The sequence below is a fragment of the Danio aesculapii genome, chromosome 3 (assembly GCF_903798145.1).
Source record: "Danio aesculapii chromosome 3, fDanAes4.1, whole genome shotgun sequence".
In the NCBI taxonomy this organism is placed as follows: Eukaryota; Metazoa; Chordata; class Actinopteri; order Cypriniformes; family Danionidae; genus Danio; species Danio aesculapii.
The window spans coordinates 56,451,159-56,474,349 of record NC_079437.1 but is presented as its reverse complement, the minus strand read 5'-3'; the positions used below and the strand labels follow the sequence as shown (position 1 = coordinate 56,474,349).

The following is a 23,191-nucleotide window of genomic DNA, read 5'->3' as shown; positions in this document are numbered from 1 at the left end:
AATGTGAGTGCAAATTGTGCCTGAGCACAAAACTGAAGACGTGACATTCACATTTAATGGAATGCTTCATAAGGATTTATTACTCATTCTTACTATTAAATAAATGCGAAACAGTCAACGTTTATCAAAGTTGCAAAACTCCTCGCTGCAGTTCAGAAAACCTCCTATTAGGGGCAGCACAAGGACTTTTATGAAAATATATGAGCGTCAAAGCGGTAGATCTGTTCAGCAAAAGACCTGACTGTGCGTCACTGGCATTCCAAATGATTCAAAATAATACAAAACAACCTAATTCAAGCAATATCAATTGGACTGAGCAAGAGCACTTCTTTTCCTGTTAAACTGAACAGTCGCATCATCGCTGATATAAACATGCCTGGGCTTGGATTATAAAACTGTTGTGTGAGTGCAGGCCATTATGAGAGAGGGGAGGGTGCAATTGTGCCTGGGCTCGGTTCAAGGCAACTGTGCCTAGTGCAAGTACACACTTAGACTATGCTTAACAATACATCTTTTGAGAGAAGCCCAGAGATGGAATCTAGACAAAGAATATCCATGAAGCTCAACCCTATTTCATCAGAAAAGACCAGTGTAAACCCGGACTTGAAGGACATGTAATTTTCTTTCATAGTTCAGTAAGACACGCCATCAAAAATACTTCATAAGTGGCACACTACACCACAAATATACAAAAACAAAATTCTTACTTAGATTTTTGTCTTGTTTCTAGTCCATATACCTAAAAATTCTTAAACCAAAAGGCTTTTCTAGACAAGCAAAACATATTGCCTTGTTTTGAGAAATAATATGTAAAAATCAAGAGAGTTTTTTCCTTAAAACAAGCTAAATAATCTGCCAATGGGGCAAGCTAAATAATCTGTCAAAAGAAAAAACAAGATTATTTTGCTTGCCCCTTTGGCAGATTATTTTGCTTCTTTACGTTAAAACTCATTTAATGTCATTTAAATTTCTTAGTTGTAATTTCTGACTAGAAACGACAAAAATTTAAGCAAGAAAAGCATGTTTTTTGCAGTGTTCTAACATTAAGTAAGCTTGTGAAGGCAGTGATTCACAAACCTCCAAACAGTTCATGTATAAGCAATAAAGCTCTGCTTTGTCAGTCTCCTCAAGGATTTTGCTTTGCTCAACCTCTGTCAGATGATGTTGAAGATAATCCTTCACATGATCAAAGCTGAGGGAGGAAAGGACAAAATTGTATTACATTTATATTGTGTAGGAAAAGCATGTTGTGAGCTGTAACAGGCCCTGCACTCACCTGTAGTTGAGCAGGAGTTTCAGCACCACTGAACGAACCACTGGATTTTTATCCACAGAGTCATCAAAAGGAGAAAGGGCCTTAGTCAAGAACCTGCGGTCTCTCCCTGAAGGGATGAGAAACAGCGGTTTCAATATTTATTCACTTAAATTAAAATCAAAACCTCAGCACTGTACAATATATTGAACAGGGGTTCGACAGCCTTTTGTCGACCAAGCAAATAGCCTCACCAGCCACTTATTTAGGTACTTCTTGCTTGTACTGGGTTGGACTCGAGTCTATCCTCTAAACTATAACTGTTTGTGACACACTGTAGCTTAAACAAGACATTTTAAACTCGGTCCATTTGGATAAGATGGTGTTGCGCAGTCGCTGACGATTTATTTACACACCAAATCACAAGTTATCAACAAGGTTGAGTTCTGGTGACTGTGGAGGCCGTTTAGATACTGTGAAAAGTTATCTTATGTTATCCTACCGCAAGTAGCCATTATAAGATACAGTATGTGCAATCTGGGCATGAAGGGATGGACAGCAGCAATACTCAGGAGGATATGGTGGTGGTTTAAACTAGCGTTTCCCAACCCTGTTCCTGAAGGCACACCAACAGTCCACATTTTCAACCTCTCCCTAATCAAACACACCTGAATCATCTTATCATAACATCAGAAGAGACTCCAACACCTGAAGTTAATGGGTCAGATAACGGAGACATCCAAAATGTGTACTGTTGGTGTGCCTCAAGGAACAGGGTTGGGAAACACTGGTTTAAACAATGGCAAATTGGTACAAAAAAGTGACGAAAGTGTGACAACATATAATATCTAATATAAGCAACAAGCACTGTAGATTTTAATATTAAAGTAAATTAAGTGTTTCTTTCTTTTTTTTAACAAACTCCATTGTTGTTTTTATTTTTAAGGCTATACATGGTTTAAATCCAGTTGGCAGTGTTACATTTGACACATTTACAGTGGTCAAACAAGCAAATGTAGATTTTGCATTCAGCTGATCCTTTATTCTGAAATTAAACATGAACTAGAATAGAAATATTTCTTAAAATCTGTTTCTTTAACAGTAACGATAAGACTTAGATTAGTAATATGAATTTTAGATTCATTTCCCAACTTTTCAAATGCTCTTCAGTGGACTTCCTCAGTGAGATTTGCATTGCACTGATCTGAATTAAACTGAACTTCAGTTTATATGGCTTGTCTGTCACGCTGCGGTTTTTGACTGTTTGGTGCCATCTTGTGAATAAATAATACATAGTTTGTTATAAACTTTATTCAGCCGGTTTAGTTTCAGTTAGCTATGTGTTTTTCACTGTTTGGTGCCATCTACTCCATCAGCTGTATACTCAACTATAACAGATGTTTTCATTTCTTTCAGCTTTGCATTTAATTAAAAAATCAATACATTAAACATCAGAGCAATATCTTGCATCTAATTTGTATGTTTTGTGGCAAGAAGCCATTTAATAAGCAAGATTAAGTACATCCAGGACAGATGTTTTCACAGAAAAAAGCCCTTCGTTATATACAAGATCTGTCTGCTTCAATTTCAGGCCTGTGATAAGCTGTTTTTCTGAGATAACAACTTCTCGGTTGTACGTTATCCCTAACTTAGTGACTGATGCCGACAGCTGTTTTAGACAAACGTACCCCTGAATGGAGGAAGTGAGGAGGCCTCTATCATCAGCAAGGACAACAGATGAGGATGACGTCTCTGCTGGGAGGAGTGTTGTCTTTGAAGCACATGGTGGACACCAGATCAATGAAGAAAGCATTGCATCGCATTCTGAACGATGCATTTTGATTGATGAGACGCCTAATTCACAGAAACAAGAGCATACACTTTTAAACTCAAACAGAAAGGCAATGCACAACCATTCAATTCAGATATTTTGAAGATTACCGTAGCTCGTCAGAGGGCTTGAGCTCAAAGTTATCAGGCACTTCCTGCACACACAGAGGGCAGTGCATCTGACCGGGCACAAGGCCACTGCTTAATACAGGTCAGGCAGTAGATGTGGTCACACGGCAGACTTAAAGGGTCCCGGGGGTCTCCCATACACACGGGACAAAGCTGAATGCCAAACCTGGGTAAATAAAAATAGGCAATAAATCACCAGTGGATAATTTTCAAATTTTCTCAATAATGCAAGTCCACATACAGTAGTTGTGTAAACTTAGAGCGCAGTGAATGGGAAAGAGCATGACATATTATTTTTTTACAATCCTGTTTGCTGAAATAAAAAAGAAAAACTCAATGACGGTGTTATCAAGGCTTTCAGGAATTGTGTGAGACTGATAACGGCAGCCAGAAGAGAGAACAACGCCAAATTTACTGTCCTGTCCATATAGATGCTGAATTAGAATCGCCACGCATAATTTCCTTATGATATATACATATAACTATTTAAAAAGTCTTAATATTAAAAACTCTCAATTATTTAAGATGCTGACGACCATTAAATGCGTCATAACAGTCTTGTGAAAAGGGTCCATCCAGCATTAGCCACTAATAAACCCTAACAATAACAACAAATCCTACCTTATAATCCTCTGAGATGCACTATCTTGCAGGCTTTGAGGACAGTGATCACCGCCTCAAATGGCTTCTTCTTTTTGAGGTTTGAGTCCTGCTCTAGGACCTTCAGCAAACAGATGGGTACTGATTTAACAAAACAGGGAAACTGCACAAGACGTTATTTGTAAGGAAAGACTGTGAGTGAACTCACTTGTGCTAGGAGCTGAGTGTGTTCCAGAACCACCGGCTTGAGCTTCTGTTGTAAATCTCCAACACCCAGCAGCATGTGCTCCACGAACAACACCAGGGAGTAAATGCGACCCCAGCCATGTCTGAAAATGAACAATACAATGATGCGAAAGATTTTTTGTGAGCCAAACAGAACTGAACATATATAGTAAACCAGAGGTGCCCAAACTGGGTGCTGGAGGGCCGGTGTCCTGCAAAATTTAGCTCCAACTTGCTTCAACATCTGCCAGAATGTTTTCTAGTATACCTAGAAAGAGCTTGACTAGCTGGGTCAGGTATGTTTAATTGGGGTTGGAGCTAAACACAGCAGGACACCTGCTCTTCAGGACTGAGTTTGGGCACCCTAATATGTAACCTGTGCTACAATATTAATTCTCACAACACACACTCTCTCAATAAAACTTTATATAATGTACAGTAGTATTGTGTTGGAAGGCACTTACTGCTATGATCCAGTGCAATCTACAATATTGCAGTGTTCATAAATCAGGGTCCTGGAGTTCTCAAGGTCATTTCAAATATTAAAAAATTTGTGGGGAAAAAATTCTAATATTTTTGGCATGACATGTAAGTAGTTATTTCCGAAGTGCTTGGATACAATATTCCCAAAACCTCTTTATTTTTGCTAATGGGAGATATTATAGATGTTGTACCCAAAAGGGAACAATATTTATCTAAGATTTTCCTTGTATTAAGTATAACTAGAAATTGGTTTAAAGACACAATTTTGAATTGCGGTTTAAGATTATTGAAGATATATGAAAGATCTTGCATATACAGTATGTTGAGGAGGAAAAAATGTGCATTTAAAAATAACTGGCTGATACAGTATATAGAGAAAATAAAGATCCATGGCCAAGTAAAGCTGTAATTGTTACATAAATGGCAACAAATAAAAATAAATAAATAAATAAATAAAAATAAAACATAAATATATTAACAAAAGAAAGAAAAGCCAAAAGATATGTTTAAACAAACTAAAAACCTAGATATTTCCTATTTTAATTCACCCCTCAGCAACTGTAATGTATCTTTGAAAAAAAAAAAACCAAGAAATGTCATTCCAGACTAGAAAGTGTAAAATTTTGATTAAAACCAAAACAATTGAGTGTGTAATTACTTTCACAGATAAATCGTTTTAAAAATCAAATATAGTGTCATTTAGATATAATTATATATAATGAATATATATTCTAAATTATGTATATATGCAGTTGAAATCACAATTATTAGTCGCCCTGAATTATCAGCCCCCGTTTATTTTTCCCCCGTTTTCTGTTTAACAGAGAGAAGATTTTTTCAACACATTTCTAAACATAATAGTTTTAATAACTCATTTCTAATAACTGATTTAGTTTACCTTTGTCATGATGACAGTAAATAATATTTGACTAGATATTGATCAAGACACTTCTATACAGTTTAAAGTGACATTTAAAGGCTTAACTAGGTTAATTGGGTTAACTAGGCAGGTTAGGGTAATTAGGCAAGTCATTGTATAATGATGGTTTGTTCTGTAGACTATTGAAAAAAATTTGCTTAAAGTGGCTAATAATTTTGACCTTAAAATGGTTTTTAAAGAATTAAAAACTGCTTTTATTTTAGCTAAAATAAAACAAATAAGACTTTCTCCAGAAGAAAAAATATTATCAGACATACTGTGAAAATTTCTTTGCTCTGTTAAATATCATTTGAGAAATATTTAAAAAAGTGAATTAAATTCAAGGTGGGTTAATAATTCGGACTTCAACTATATATATATATATATATATATATATATATATATATATATATATATATATATATATATATATATATATATATATATATATATGTATGTATATACATATATATGGCCACTTTATCAGGTACACCTGTACCGGGCTGGAGCCCCTTTTGCCTTTAGAACTGTCTTAATTCTTTTGTGGCATGGATTCAATGATTGGCAAAAAATCCTCAGAGATTTTGGTCCATATTGACATGATAGCATCACACAGTTGCTGCAGATTTGTCAGCTTCACTTCCATGATGCCGTTCATGATCCCGTTTCCACCACATCCCAAAGGTGCTCTTTTGGATTGAGTCTGATGACTGTGGAGGCCATTTGAGTACAGTGAACTCATTGTCATGTTCAAGAAACCAGTCTGAGATAATTGGTGCTTTATGACATGGTGTGTTATCCTGCTGGAAGTAGCTGTCAGAAGACGGGTACACTGTGGACAAGGCAACGTTTTTCCAATCTTCTATTGTCCAATTTTGATGAGCCTGTGCAAATTGTAGCCTTAGTTTCCTGTTCTTAGCTGACAGGAGACACTCGGTGTGGTCATCTGCTGCTGTAGCCCATCCGCCTCAAGGTTGGACGTGTTGTGGGTTCAGAGATGCTCTTCTGCATACCTCATCTGTAATGAGTAGTTATTTGACTTACTGTTGCTATCAGCTCAATCCAGTCTGGCCATTCTCCTCTGACCTCTGGCATCAAACAGGCATTTGTGCCAGCAGAACTGCTGCTCATTGGATATTTTCTCTTTTTCAGATCATTCTCTGTAAACCCTAGAGATGGTTGTGCGTGAAAATCCCAGCAGATCAGCTGTTTTTAAAATACTCAGACCAGTCTGGCACCAACAACCATGGCACATTCAAAGAGACTTAAATCACCTTTCTTCCCATTCTGATGCTCGGTTTGACCTGCAGCAGGTTGTCTTGACCATGTCTACATGCCTAAATGCATTAAGTTGCTGCCATGTGATTGGATGATTAGAAATTTGCATTAACAAGCAGTTGGACAGGTGTACCTAATAAAGTGGCAGGTAAGTGTTTATATGCACTGGGTAGAAACTGCAAAGGATTAAAAAGTTCTGAAACCCTTTTATTTAATGACAATTACTATTAATACCACTGATCAATTTAGTTTGACAACAGAAAGGTCAACAATCACTGATTACTAAAGTATATCTACTAAATAGTAATGGAGTGTACTGATTTATACACACACAGACTGAAATTGCTTCTTTCCAAGAACTGTATCTGCTAAAATACAACAATGTATTTAATATACAAATAATACATATATTTTACAGCTCATTACTCACTGGATGTTGGTGACCATCTGTCTGCATCTGTCTCCACGGTTAAGTAGGCTCTCTTGACTGCAGACCAGCTCAACAGGCACCTGAAGCTTTTTAACACGTCTAAGCCAGGCCAGACTTTGATGATCTCCATCTAGATTCTGGGGCTCCAAGTATTCAATACAGGCCACAGCAGCAAGCACATCTAATACCTGAGAATCAGAATCGACAGAGGGTTGCAAAACAAGATCTTGATTCAGCTTTTTTCTATGCTGGCATATCATTTCAATTTGTGTATTTAGTAAATGCAGCAATCGTGTGCTTGTTAGGAGTTTTGTATGACTGTAAAAGGATTTCAATGTGTAAAAACTAAATATTAAATCAAATCAAAGCAATGTATGAATCAAAAAATAGAAAAGTAAAAGCACGGTGGAAGCCTATTCCAGCGTGTAAACATTATATAGGGGGAAATTAATTCCTGACTTGTGCATGAGTAGTGCATGTGTAGTTCAAGATGTTATAAAGTTATAATGAACATTTCATTACTATAGTTCTTACATTACATTAAGTTGACCTGTTAAGTCGTGGTTAATGTTAAAATGTGCTCCCGGGGCTATTAAATAAGAGTGAATGTCAGGTATGCAAACAAAATCGTACTAAAAGTAACCTTGCTGCAATTAGAAGCAGAGCTATTAGAAAGAATTAGGAGGGATGAAAACAACTGGCTATTCAAACCTTTAGAGTTCCATCCCATCTTCTTTATCCCTATCATATCACCAAGTATAGCATCAAAAATACACAATAAATATATTTGTGACACCCAACTATCTATATACAGAACAACGAGTACAACAATAGCATGCCAGATATAAAAAACATATATAGATACTAATAAAACAATGGAACAAACTTATAAAAATACACTTAGAACTGAAGAACTAAAACGAACAGCCTTATAGAAACCCCTCACTGCGCAGTCTTGATACTGTACAAGCTTCACACTGCAAAAAAATTAGTTTCTGTCTTATTTCTAGTCCAAATAACTGACGATTCTTATATCAAGAAGCATTTTCTAGACAAGCTAAAAACATTGTGTTGTTTTCAAAAATAATACTTTAAAATTACATGAGTTTTTCCTTAAAAACATGCTAAAATTTGCCAATGGGATAAGCTAAATAACCTTGTTTTCGCTTTGACGAAAGAGTTTTTAGATACTTGAACTAGAAAGAAGACAAAAACTCTTGAGATAAGTATTTTTGCAGTGCACTATCTAGAAACCCTGACGTGCATGCAAGACATTGTAGTCCTTACCTTGAAGACATTTCTGCAGAAAATAGCAAATACAGTGAATGCTACATTAGCAAACAAATACAACCACAAAAATAAAACATGATTTCAATCATCTTTACCCGAAGAAAAAGAGACATTAAGCTCTAATACATAAGGTATATACAACCAGGTAACAGATCAGTCACTCTGTGTATATTCAGGCAGATAAAATACATCCACAAAAGCCAAACGTAACAGCTGTATTTGTTTGAATCACAGACCAATTATCAGCTCGGTTTAAAGGAAAAAGTTAAATGTGCAATATAACAATTACTGTATTTCCATATTAGTATACATATGTATTTGTACTGGCGACGCAGTGGCGCAGTAGGTAGTGCTGTAGCCTCACAGAAAGAAGGTCGTAGTGTATGAGTGTGAGTAAGTGTGTGAATGTTTCAAAGAGATGGGTTGCGGCTGGAAGGGCATTCGCTGCGTAAAACAGATGCTGGATAAGTTGGCGGTTCATTCCGCTGTGGCGACCCCAGATTGATAAAGGGACTAAGCCGACAAGAAAATGAATGTATTTGTACTGGTGGCGCAGTAGGTAATGCTGTCGCCTCACAGCAAGAAGTTCGCTGGTTTGAGCCTCGGCTGGGTCAGTTGACGTTTCTGTGTGGAGTTTGTATGCTCTCCCCGTGTTCGCGTGGGTTTCCTATGGGTGCTCCGGTTTCCCCCACAGTCCAAAGACATGCGGTACAGGTGAATTGGATAGGCTAAATTGTCTGTAGTGTATGAGTGTGAATGAGTGTGTATGGATGTTTCCCAGAGATGGGTTACAGCTGGAAGGGCATCCGCTGCGTAAAACATGCCGGATAAATTGGAGGTTCATTCCGCTGTGGTGACCCCTGATTAATAAAGGGACGAAAAGAAAATGAATGAATGTATTTGTACTAGCTGTCAGCTAGTTCTCTGTAACTCTCACATGGTTGTCCACTGAAGCTAAGCAGGGCTGCGCCCGGTCAGTAACTGAATGGGAGATCACATGGGAAAGCTAGGAAGTAGTGTTAGTGAGGCCAGCAGGGGGTGCTTAACCTGTGTGGGTCCTAACGCCCCAGTATATTTATGGGGACTCTATACTGCTCAGATGTGATGTTAAACCGAGGTATTGACTCTCTGTGATCTTCAAAAATGTCAGGATTTTTAAATGTCCTCACGTTTTATGTTTTTTCATAACAATTCTCTGGTAGTGAGGATGTTATACTTGATGTTATAGTGAGATTGTTCATGATTATCAACACATGTATAAGACATACCTGCCAACACTTCCGTTTTTCCCGGGAGTCTCCCGTATTTCAGACCCATCACCCGCCACCCTCCCTTTTTGTTATTTCTCCCTGAAAATTCCCGTTATTTCACCCACCACCCCACCCGCCAACTTTGGTAGTCATAGTACATAGTACTAGTACTTTGGTAGTTTCATAGTAAAGTTACTATCCCAGTTCTCTACCTTGTTATTCAGACAAACAAACACCACCACACCTGTCAATCACCTCGCCCACCCCTCATCTCCCAGAGTTTAAGAGGCAAATTTTGGCAGGTATGGTATAAACTGGATGTCTGTAACGGCCAGTACATCATGATATTTCTGAGTGTGCAGCACTAATTCATGAGAAACACTTGTTTCAAACAAATTAGCGCGCTCTATTGTGCATGAGGTGCAACTTCATTAATATGCATGATAGCTTCGAAGACTGTGTTTACCTGTTACAGTGTTCAGACGGCAGAGAGACGCCACGTTGTGTTGCCAAAACAAGTGGAAAAAGAAGAAATGTTTGGAGACATGGGTCGTCAGTGTTGTGTTTATTAATGTGCTCCAATGAAGGTTTTGTTTTCATTTCCCCGCTATGAGAGCGCAAGCTGGACTCGTGTGGATTACAGTGCACGCGACAGAAATATGTTTGTAAGAAACATTTTTAACCCAAGAGCTTTTCACATCTGGAAATGATGAAAACCGGATTTGCCGCTTGTCTCCTTTAAAAAAAGACGCGGTTCCAGTTGGTCTCATCTCCTTTTAATAAAGTCACGGCTCCATTTGGTGTTGATTGTTCTGTCTTTTTGGTGTTGATTGATTCGGTAAGTAAGCGATCGGTGGTCTTTGTTTGTTTATTCAGATGGCAAAGTTAGTTAGTATCATCAGCAGCACTCTTTCAGTGTTTAAAGACAGACCTTAGTCAAAATGATTTAGTAACTAAGTTTACAGAACGTTAATATCACTACAATATTATGGACTGAAAGATCTGCTGTTAATGCTGCTTTCTGAGTGTAAATTTTCAAAACACCTCAATAAAACTATTACTGTTGTGTAGGATTTTCGCCGCATTTTATGACAGGATAGTCTATATACACATCGCTTTCTGACATTACCTTACCTACCGAGTGCATCTAAGTTACCGAGAAATGTGTCGTTTTTTTTTCTTTCTTCCATTTGCCATGCGGTATCAAACATTACATTAAAACTACACTCTTCCAGCAGTTCCTTGCATCCAAAATCTTGTTTGTCATGGGGGGCATGCAAGAAATGTTCCTGAATGAAAGTGAAAAGACGTGCCCAAATGGAAACTCCCATTTTTATGCAAAACCTCCCTTCTATCCCTCCCTTGACACGCCCACCTAAACAGAGCTAGACACACCCACTTTCCTGACTTTTTTCAAACTAGAGGTGTGAAAAGACCCTGCTGAAGGGGGTGGGGGGGTTCGTGGCCCTTTAACATAAGCATTAGAATGCTGTTTTGGTACATGAATGAATATTTTATCTTACTGTCTTTGGTATTTTGGCATTTTGGTATTGCAACCTATTAGATATACTGTATATACAGTTGAAGTCCGACTTATTAGCCCTCTTGAATTATTAGACCTTCTGTATATTTTTCAAGATTTTTTCAACACATTTCTAAACATAATCGTTTTAATAACTCATTTGTAACAACTGATTTGTTTTATCTTTGTCATGATGACAGCACATAATATTTTACTGGATATTTTTCAAGATACTGGTATTTAGATTAAAGTGCAATTTAAAGGCTAAGGTTAATTAGGCAAGATAGAGTAATTAGGCAAATCATTCTATAACAATGGTTTGTTCTGTGGAAAACAAATATTGCTTAAGGAGGCTAATAATATTGAATTTTAAATGGTTTTAAAAAGATAAAAACTGCTTTTATTCTAGTCAAAATAAAGCAAATAAGACTTTTTTCAGAAGAAAAAATATTACAGGAAATACTGTGAGAAATTCCTTGCTCTGTTAAACATCATTTGGCAAATATTTGAAAATATATATCCAATTTCCCCATGTTTCAGTTTAAAAATGTTGTGGTGGGCTAATATATTATAATAAATAAAATAAAATGGTAGTGTAGTGGTAAAGTTGCAACAGATCCCACTTCACTAATATATTTTTTGTAAAAACTTTAAGTGGAAGAAAGTTACAAGCACTTACCAACTCTTTGCCCTCGCTGGCATATCTGTTTTCCAGAAGCATCTGAGAAATTTGAGGCTCTAAACTCATCATCCGGTGGAGATTCTGTATTCGGTTCTTGAAATGATGGTAGGCAACATGAATCCACACCAGAGAAACAGCTTCACTCTCATGTGCTTCATGAGCAATTCTAACCTCATTTACACTGGATGTAAAGGCTCCACGTAGAACCTGACAGATAAAAACATACATTTCAAATTTCATTTCATGCCATCAACATGTCTCATATTAACTAGTAAACAAGTATATCTGCTTAGATGTGCAGATAATGTGGTTGAAATCTTGAAATTAAAGGGTCTGATTCTCACCTCGAAATCCACCTCTGATGTTACATTCATGGTCATGGAGATAAAATCCTGGAGATACCTGTAGAAAAACTCAATCTGCATCTCTTTGGTTGCTTCAGAGATGTACCTTCCCAAAGGGGTCTTCCAAAAGAACTCTTCAAATTGCTTTACTGTGTGACCTGTTGCAAGCAATTAAAAATCATAGTTAAGTTATAGTTATAGTTAAAAAGGTACAACGGCATATTACTGCCATGTTAAATAATAAAAAAAAATAGAAGATTATGAGATTAAAGTCATAATATTTCAAGAATAAAGCTGAAATGACAAAAATAAAGTCCAAATGTTATGAAAATAAAGTCGTGAAATTAAGGGAATAAAGTCAAAATATTATGAGAATAATACATTTTAAAAAATGAAACAAAATGTAGAAAAATTGGTTAGGATTTAGCAATAAAGAAACAATAAAAGCAATAAAAAAAAAACACTCCAGATGTAAAGAATTAAGTTTCACACAATAATCACCAGTTTCCAAAGAATTTCCTTACTGCTAAATCCTTGTAATATTTCCACTTTATTTTTATATTACATCATTTTACTCTGAATATTTCGACTTTATTCTCGAAAAACATCAACTTTATTCTTCAAATAATTTGACCTTTTCTCAAAATACTTCTAATCCACTCTCAAAATATTCTCAAAAATGTCAACTTTAATCTAGTTGTGGGCGACGCTGTGGAGCAGTAGGTAGTGCTGTCGCCTCACAGCAAGAAGTTCGCTAATTCGAGCCCCGGCTGGGTCAGTTGGCATTTCTGTGTGGAGTTTGCATGTTCTCTCGGCATTCGCGTGGGTTTCCTCTGGGTGCTCCGGTTTCCCCCACAAGTCCAAAGATATGCAGTACAGGTGAATTCATTCATTTTTCATTCATTTTCTTTCCGCCTTCATTATTCCCTTTATTAATCTGGGGTTGCCACAGCAGAATGAACCGCCAACTTATGCAGAATATGTTTTACGCAGCGAATGCCCTTCCAGCTGCAACCCATCACTGGGGAAACACCCATACACTTTCATTCACACACATACACGCACTACGGCCAAGTTAGCTTACCTAATTCACCTGTACCACATGTATTTGGACTTGTAGGGGAAACCGGAGCACCCGGAGGAAACCCACGCAAACACAGAAAGAACATGCAAACTCCTCACAGAAATGCTAACTGACCCAGCTGAGGCTCGAACCAGCGACCTGAGGCTTAAACCAGCGGCCTTCTTCTCGAGGCGACAGCACTTTTTACTGCGCCACCGCGTCGCCCCCTACAGGTGAATTGGGTAAGCTTAATTGTGCATAGTGTATGTGTGTGAATGAGTGTGTATGGATGTTTCCCAGTGATGGGTTGCAGCTGGAAGGGCATCCGCTACATGAAACATGCTGGATAAGTCAGCGGTTTATTCCGATGTGGCAACCCCAAGTTAATAAAGGGACTAAGCCGAAAAGAAAATGAATAATTGAAAAAATGAATCTAGTTGTATTTTGACTAGTTGATTTTAACTTTATTCTAGCAATATTTTGACTTTATCTTCAAAAACCTTAACTTAATTCTCGAAATACATTTACTTTATTCTAAAAATTTTCCGACTTTATTCTCAAAAATTTCAACTTTATAAAATTTTGTCTTTATTCCTGCAATTCTTTTACTTTATTCTGACTTTATTCTCAAAAACGTCAACTTTATTCTAGTAATATTTTGACTTTATTCTCGTAATACTTCTACCTAAGTCTCTAAATATTCCAACTATATTCTTGCAATTATTTACTTTATTCTAAAAAAGTTTTGACTATTCTCAAAAAAAAGTCAACTTTATACTAGTAATATTTTACATTTATTTTCGAAAACGTCAACTTCACTCTTGAAATAATTTCACTTTGTTCTCATAACATTTTCATATTATTTTTAAGGCCCGTTTCCACTGAGTGGTATGGTACGGTACGGTTTGGTATGCTTTTATGGCCGTTTTCACTGTCAAAAGGCGTACTGAACCAAACCGTACCGTACCACTTTTTCGGCAACCTTTCAAAAGGGTACCAAACACGAGAAAGGGTACCAAAAGGCGGAGCCACACGCGCAGCTGAACACTATTGGTTTACAGAGAGGCGTCATTTGCTTACGCAACAAGCCAGAATGAAAACAAAAAACCCGCCATGTTTGAAATACACGCACAGCCGACGAGCCGAGACATTACAGCAGAATTATATATACATATAATAACGAGCCATGGTCGACCTGGGCTCAAACAAACCTTGTCGTCGTCTTGATAAACAGCCACAAATCCAAGAAGAAGAGCAGATTTACCCTGTGCCCCGTAGTTTTTTACGAGCCAGTCTGAGGCACGAGCAGTTTAGCTTTCTTCCTTGCGTTCACCGCGCGTCTATATCTGAAATAACAAACTTCTTGAGCTGATGATAATAACCTGCGCTTGATTATTGACGTGCTTTTGAAACCCGATCCTGTCAGACACTGACAAACGCGAGAGTGAAGCGCGGAAAAAACAAGGGAGGAGCCGGAAAAAAAGGAGCACATTATTTATCAACAAACATGAATAAACTGCCTTGTTTAACTATCATTGTTATTATCACCTTTTGGACTAATATGAACTCAGAATGACGGAATTACTCTCTAACAGAGGCTACATGTGCTGCTGAAGATTACAGACACAGATGAGAGGTTTTCACTGACTGTAGGCTATATTTTGTGTTGTTTTTGAACCTAAATACAGACAAAATGTCTGCTGTGTGTAGTTCTTCTGTAGTTGGTAACATATCGGAGACTGTAAGGGCCTGTATGTGTTTATGTATGTTCATTTATTTAGTTATTTAATATAATTACAGACGTTACAGTAGGCTGTTTCGCACTGTCATTGATCTGCAGTTATAATCAACTCATGATCATAGAGAAGTTAGTAATAAACATTTCTACACAAGTATTTATGTGCATGAAGCATCTGTTTTGTGAGAAGTGCTTCTCATATGATATGTAAGTGACCCCTACAGCTTTATTGTAGACATTTTCTCGAGCGAGAATGACGTCAACTGAAACTTTCTGTCGTACACCACGCCCACCTAAAGGGTACCCTTGGAAGTGGAATCGCAAGCCTGATAAAGGTGACCCGTACCAAACTGAACCGTACTGTACCAGTCAGTGGAAACGAGCCATTAAAGTAACCAAACATTTTGTTAGCTATGATTGCTCTGAACGAAAACACAGTAAGGACAGCAGTTAAGTAAAAGTACCTTCTTGCTGCAGAGCATGTTTCCAGAGGTCCTCTAGATAATCTTTAATCCTCCAGCTGAAAGGCATGGTACAACCCTTGTTCCTGTCAACTGACATGTAGTTCTGAACCAAGATCGTCTTTGTAGCCGAGCTGTAAAAATGCAGCGTAATTACAATACATCATTTATTTAAAGACAGAAATATGATCCACACTACTGTTGAAGTGAATGTTTAGCTGGTGCATTGTCAGTAGCTATGTTTGTGTGTGACATTAGTGACATTTACTAAATAAAATGCTCTTCAAGTCAGCTTTTACTTTGTAATTTTTGTCAGTAAATTTTGTCAGTACATTTTGTCAGAAATTACAGTAGCTGAATTTAAAAAATACAAAGCAGAAATTCTGAGAATGCAGTGCTTATTTGCCAGACAGTACAACATAATCGAACAAAAAAGTAATGTTTTTGTTAGCCATGTCTAAAGGCTGATTTATACTTCTGCATCAAGTGCTCGTGTACGGTCCAGCGTAGCCTATGCGCAGTCACATAGCCCTCTCTGAAAAATGTAACTACACGTTGCAATGATGAGTAGAGCAAGCTCTGTGATTGGCCGGCTAGGTTCCTGCCTCTGAATGAGCGAGTTTGAGCTACTTGTACATTAAGGTAGCATTCAGAAAAAGCAAAACACTCATGAAGAAACTCGACACAGAAGAACATGAAAAACCCGCTGCCAGCTAGTGTTTCGAAAGTGCTATTGCAGAGCAACACAAATAGAATGCGCTGCGGGTTATGGTGATCACTCGACCCAGAAGTATAAATCAGCCTTTAGTTGTTATTTCTAAGTCACTTTGGAGTAATCACATACTTGTTTTCCGCTCTTGTGTAAGGCGACACACTCAGGAACTTGTCATCTCTAAAAATTTCCATCCACAATTTCTTCAAGGGTTCTCCAGAATTTCTATCCAGCAAGAGGTCAAGGTTGCAATCACGGTCGATAATTGAAACAAGTTGTGCCAAAAAGGGAGTGACTACGGCTTGAACTCGCCTCCACAGGGCATGCCTAAATACAAACAAATATTGAATGTAAAGTTATTTAAGGTATACACAGGGTTCCCACTCTTTCAAGAGTTCCCACTTAGACATGCTTGGCGTTTAAAGCAGGTTTGGCATGCTGTCCCGGGAGAGAACCCTGAGCTCGGAGATATTTGAGCCCAGGGCTCCAGCCCGGTCGATAAGCATATCAGGAGATCCGAGATCAGGTAGGTCTCGAGAGCTCCCCCTTTTAGAAAAGGGAGGAAAAGGAGGAGAAGGGGTGGAAGGGGGGATTCTTCCAAACGAAGATAAAACATTAGGGAGAAAATGATCCATTTATAGTAAACTAGAATCACTCTGATTGGATTATTACTGATTACAGATGAGTGGCCAGACGTACTCAATCATATCACGTGCTCCTCTCGAAATTGGTTTATGAAACTTCACTTCATGGACATCAAATTTAGGGACTTTCTAAATCACAAATATTTTAAATCTAGCACCTTTTGCAGTTCACACCTACATACAAATGTCACTACTTCAATTTGTTCCCTATCATACCGCGTCGGCGGCGGTAGTTGGTGCACCAGCAGCTTTTGACGGCTGGGTGGCGCTTTAACCACAGATTTTCAGCTTTGCCTTTTCACAATACTAAATAGACGGTTTTGTATGTGTACCTTATGTGATGGGATGTGTTCAATTAAAATACCGTTTTGTTTTAGTTTTCTTAGTAATAAGAGAAGTATAGCCCTAGGCTACAAATAGCAAATAATAATTAAGTTCTATAGCCTTTATAGTGCCCTATTACATTGCGTTGGGGTGAAAAGAATGTTTCGATCTCTTTGACCATCATGGCGATGTTATTACCTCAAATCTTAAACATGTGCACATATAAAAACCGCGGCACAGCACACACTACAAAATAATAAGATAACCGTGCCGGTGGAGCACATCACCTGATTGTTGTATAACTTACTTTATCAGTAGGCTATTTATTATTTATTACAGGCTATGTTACAAATATTTGACCAACTGCCACTTCACGTAATAGCGCTGTGAAAGTCCTTTACATTTCACTTACACTCAATATTTACATTATAATGTCACAATGATGATGTTTTCAATGTCATTTTCGAAAATGTTGATTGTTTTAAACAATCGTTTTTAAAGTCGTGTTGGTACGTTCCAGTGATTTATTACTTCAGTTTTTCTAATGTATTTCGAGTTTACCTGTTGAACTATGTTGGCTTTAAGTAACTGCTTTGATGGTTGTTGTATGAAACTAAACTGAGCAATATGATATCATTGTTTTTTTTTGCTTTAGTTTAGCTTGTTTTATTTATATTAGCTTGAGTGTTTTGCCATCTCTGTAATTTTGAGTTTTGTAGTTTAATTAGTTTAGTTCGGGTGTCGTGTGCACTGTAGATACTGAGTTTTATATCTGTAATTTATTTTCGTCACCTAGTTTAGACGTTAGATTTAAGGATTGTTTTGTTTTGTTAATTTCTTTGATTTGGCTCACACATTTTTTTTTTTTGGTTATTGTTGAAATGTTATTTCTTGGGTGGCACGGTGGCACAGTGGGTAGCATGATCAGCTCACATCAAGAAGGTCACTGGTTCGAGCCCAGACTGGGTCGGTTGGCATTTCTGTGCGGAGTTTGCATGTTTTCGCCGCGTTAGCGTGGATTTCCTCCAGGTGCTCCGGTTTCCCCCACAGTCCAAAGACATGTGGTATAGGTGAATTGAATAAGCTAAATTGGCCAAAAGTGTGTACGGCGTTTCCCAGTGTTGGGATGCATTTGGAAGGGTGTAAAACATGCCGTTCATTCCACGGGGGTGACCCCTGATTAATAAAAGGACTAAGCCAAAGAGAAAATGAATGACTGAATGTTATTTCTTTTTTCCTTTATTATTGTCATATCTTTTGTTTAAACCAATGAGAAAAAACTGCTTAAACTTAGAACCGATTCCTGTCTCATCTTTGATTTGTCGCACACATTACATGTTTCACCTAAATGTTACAGCATCCCTTTTAAACATAATAAACTTATAACACGTTCAAAGAACTTTAATGCAATCAGTTGAATTAATTTCTGGTAATATTCAAATCTGGTTTCTGAAGTATTGATAAAATACATTATTTGCCATAGCTCATGTACAAGAATTAAATGTTAGATTTTTTGATTAAGAATTTCTTTGTTGTTGTTTTTTGTTCAGTTTTTTAAAAACAGCACAGTACTTGTTGAAATAACACCATAAACTTTAAATTCAGGCACTTTCAAGGACCTATGTTTGTTTTTAAGTGAAGTTTATGATTGATCACAGTTGGTCCCGCATTATTCAATTTATGATTCACCAATCATACCCTAAGTTCCATTTAACAGCCATCTTCGTTTTGAAGAATCCCCCTTCCACCCCTACTCCTCCTCCTTTTCTAGACGGGTGGCACGGTGGCCCAGTGGTTAGCACTGTTACCTCACAGCAAGAACGTCACTTGTTCTAGTCCTTACCAAGCCAACCGAGGTTTCTGTGTGGAGTTTTCACATTCTACCTGTGCTCACGTGGGCTTCCCCAAGGTTCCCAGGTTTCTTCCCACCGTCCAAAAATATGCAACTTAAGTTAATTGACTAATCCAAATCGGCACCTTAGACATGCTCCTATTAATTAGTTATCCTTAATCACTATCTGTTTATTAGCTACTACAGCAGGGGAGTTCTCGAGATCTACCTGAGCTCAAACTCTCCTCTCGCCTTGCAAACAGGAGGGAGCCCCGGGCTCGAAAATCTTATGAGCTCAGGGCTCTCTCCCGGGACAGCACGCCAAATCAACTTTATAATCAATCATAAGCTAAGTGTGAACTCTTGAAATACTTTTCAGGCCTTGAATTTATATGTCTGAAATTCAAAAAAAAGTGTTGGAACCCTGTATACAGTACAGATTTTCACATAAAGAAGTAATACTCAATAAGATTTCATGCCAGATTCTGAAATGATTCAACCAAACTTACCTAAAAGTCCCACCCTCATGCAATGCATCCACATTCAGAGCTTCCCTGGAGACCCAGCTCTTGGCAGAGATAGTGCTGTCATCGTGAGCAACCAATAGTGAATGAAGTCGCTTCTTTAAAGTTTTCAGAAATTCAGCTGGTAACATAAAGATTTAAACATTATTGATCCCTTATAAGACCTGCAAAAACAAAATCAACAATAGAAACCGTGATGTCTCTCACCTTGTAGAGTCTCGTCTTCAGCCAAAAGCATTAGCAGAATCTCTACTCTCTTGGTGCTGCGCATGCCTCCCTCTGTCTGATCTCTTAACATGCCAACTGCACTCTGAACACAGCTCCGCACCAGTGCTGTGGTGTCCAAAACATCCTTACAGCCCTAAAGAGCACAAGCAATACATATAAATTTGCTGTATCCTGCATAGTAAGAAACATACTATAAATAAATTACTATGTGAGTATTTGACTCACATTATTTTCTTCTAGCTCCATTTTCTCTTCTTCTTCTTCTTCTTCTCCTCCTGCATACATGTCCTCAACTTCCATGGCTGCAATTACAGTATAAATAAAAAAACACTTTGATTTCTTGTGAACGTTCAAGTCAAGTTAAGTCAGGTTGAGCTTTAATGACAGTCTGCTACATGTTTGGACATAAAGTACAATGTAATGTCGTGTCTTGCAGGATTATGGTGCTACATAAACATAATCATAAATATGAACACAACACTGGACTATTTTAAACCTATACATAACTAGCATACTGGACAGGTAATATAACTATACCAAGCATACATATACACTACCTGATTAAAAATGTCTTAATGCCTATCCAAGTTTTAGGAACAACAAATAATAACTTGACTTCGAGTTTGATATCAGAAGTGGCTTATATGAAAGGCAAAGGCCTCTAGATTACGCTTATTTTACCAAAATAAAAGATGATCATGCCTTGATTTTTAATTATTTAATTAGGACAGTAAGGTCTGACTTTGCTTAATTCTTGGTAAATTATGAATATTGCGTATGACTTCCATGAGCTTGGAGGATTGCATCCATACATGTCTGCAATGACTCAAATAAAGTCATCTGGAATGGCAAAAGAAGCGCTCTTGCAGGACTCCCAGAGTTCATCAAGATACTTTGGATTCATCTTCAATGCCTCCTCTATCTTACCCCAGACATGTTTAATAATGTTCATGTCTGGTGACTGGGCTAGCCAATCCTGGAGCACCTTGACCTTCTTTGCTTTCAGGAACTTTGATGTGGAGGCTGAATTATGAGGAGCGCTTTCCTGCTGAAGAATTTGCCCTCTCCTGTTGTAATGTAAAGGGCAGAACAAATGTCTTGATACCTCAGGCTGTTGATGTTGCCATTCACTCTGCAGATCTCTTGCACGCCTCCATACTGAATGTAACCTCAACCATAATATTTCCTTCACCAAACTTCACTGATTTCTATGAGAATCTTGGGTCCATGTGGGTTCCAGTGGGTCTTCTGCAGTATTTGTGATGATTGGGATGCAGTTCAACAGATAATTCAGTGGAAAAATCTACCTTCTGACACTTTTCCAAATGATCAACTAAAAGTCAAGTTATTATTTGTTGCTCTTACAACTGGGATCAACGACAAGACTTTTGTCAGGTTGTGTACTATAAATGCGTAACTATACACTTAGCCTAAGTCCGACTATACAAGTACTTTTACACAAGACAATATTGTGCAAGATATTGTGCAAAAGAGGTATTTAATGTTGAATAAGAAAGTAGTGTACCATGATTTTTGGCACATTCACAAGTAAACATTGTTATCCTTATTGAATGCTGATTACACCTTAAATTGTCCATAGTTTTTAATCAACTGACCTTCCGTTTCATCTACTTTCTCTGCTTTCTCTTCAAATAGCTGGCTGATGGTCAGACCCTGCAAGGCTTTTATATCTGAGACAATCTCCTTGGGTTTTCTGAGGTCATCGATGTGGATTGACTTCCAAGGGCCTTTGAAAATAATATTTAGTGAGATTTCCTCAAAAAAACAAAGATTGTTAGAGGATGATACAATTAATCTCATCTTACCACCATTAAATCCAATGTATGAAGTTCCACCATCCATTCTGGGTAGTTTAGTGATGAAGTACACAAAAATCTTTCCATTGCCCTCTTTCTTGAATTTGTTGATTTCATTTATGGAAGAATACCTAAAAAAATATTTCGCAATTAATATCATGGTGCTTTAACAGTTACTGAACAACAAATAAATGTGCCATCAACCACATTCAACTTACTTTGCAGATGCAATGACATTTAGTTTTTGGAACCCTTCATCAAAATCAGTTTGGATGATAAGTATCTTGTCCCCGGTGGTGTTTTCCAAATAATTCCTTGAAACAGAAAACAGGTTTTAATTAATATAATTAGGAGTAATTAAATTAAATTTTCATTGTGGTAATAAGATGTAATGATGATTTGAAAACAATACTTGATTTTCTTGAGGAATGACTGTTCCGTGTCAAACTGCTGTAGTGAGAGAAGCTCTATGTTTGGAACTACATTCTGTAGCTGTTGGGTTTCTGAAGCAGTCAGAAGCCTGGAGAATGTTGTCACCTAATAGGTTAAAATAATAATTTGAACTGTAGTGCACGAGTTGTTTCTTGCTAAGACTGAAATGTTATAACTGATCTAGCGAAATGGTTCTAAAACATCTAGGGGTCTATCATACACCTGGCACTATGCACAACGCAAGTGTTTTCTTTGCTAGTTTCAGCTCGGTGCAGGTACCATTTTTATGTTTTCTAACTGTGAAGCAAATGCATTTGCACCCATTTCTGCACCCAGGGACATGCTGGTCTAAAAAAAGAGGTGTGTTACAGCGCATTCTTGGCGCATTGCTATTTTGAGTTAACTGAAATAAACCACGGCACTTACCAAATAAAAGCTGGTCTAAAGTCAATAGCGCAGTGTTTTTATTTGTTATTAAAAGAGCACATTCAAGAGTTTCACACTTAGCTGATAATCAATAAAGCGTATTTGGCATGCTGTCCCGGGAGAGAGCCCTGAGCTCGTAATATCCTCGAGCCCGGGGCTCCCTCCCGTTAGAAGGGCGAGAGCGGAGTTCAAGCTCAGGTAGGTCTCGAGGACTCCCCTGCTTGTCGCCGCATGAGAAGTGTAAACTAGTGTTGTTTTCGGTGATAATTTGGTTAGTCGATTGGGGGACCAGGGGGAAATCCACGCGAACACTGGGAGAACATGTAAACTCCGCACAGAAACACCAAGCAGCCCGATAGGGGGTTGGACCAGCGGTGTTCTTGCTGTGAGGCAACAGTGCTAGCCACTGGGCCACCGTGTCGCCCTATCGGAAAAGGGGGAGGTGGAAGGGGGGGGGAAGCTTCAAGACGAAGATAACTGGAGTGAAAAACTCCATTTATAATTTAAAACTATATTTATAATGCTTCCGTAATCATCTAATGGGTCAGATTACAGAGCTAATGAGGAGCCAGCCGTGTTGATCATAAGCACGTGATCCTCTCGAAATTAGTTTATAAATAAACCACACTTAGTGTTACGTGGCTATGCAGGTCCAAAAGAACCATACTCATTGCTTAATACACACACAGGGATGTACAACAGTACGCAAATATCTTTAAATATGAAAAATTAAAGGACTGAAATGTAAAAAAATATT

The 23,191-nt window shown here is 37.8% G+C and overlaps 1 protein-coding gene across 1 annotated transcript in view; it reads right to left on the bottom strand.

The window, feature by feature from the left end:
• rnf213a (ring finger protein 213a) overlaps positions 1-23,191 on the bottom strand; it is a 101,582-nt gene that overhangs the window by 37,540 nt on the left and 40,851 nt on the right. The window contains exons 30-42 of the mRNA XM_056454272.1: positions 21,989-22,113; positions 21,795-21,890; positions 21,586-21,707; positions 21,376-21,507; positions 19,985-20,061; positions 19,739-19,892; positions 19,517-19,652; positions 16,341-16,535; positions 15,500-15,630; positions 12,235-12,392; positions 11,888-12,097; positions 7,147-7,334; positions 4,020-4,140 (exon numbers count right to left, since the gene is read on the bottom strand). Coding sequence (XP_056310247.1) covers positions 4,020-4,140; positions 7,147-7,334; positions 11,888-12,097; positions 12,235-12,392; positions 15,500-15,630; positions 16,341-16,535; positions 19,517-19,652; positions 19,739-19,892; positions 19,985-20,061; positions 21,376-21,507; positions 21,586-21,707; positions 21,795-21,890; positions 21,989-22,113 — 1,845 coding nt within the window. The remainder of the gene's footprint in view (positions 1-4,019; positions 4,141-7,146; positions 7,335-11,887; positions 12,098-12,234; positions 12,393-15,499; positions 15,631-16,340; positions 16,536-19,516; positions 19,653-19,738; positions 19,893-19,984; positions 20,062-21,375; positions 21,508-21,585; positions 21,708-21,794; positions 21,891-21,988; positions 22,114-23,191) is intronic.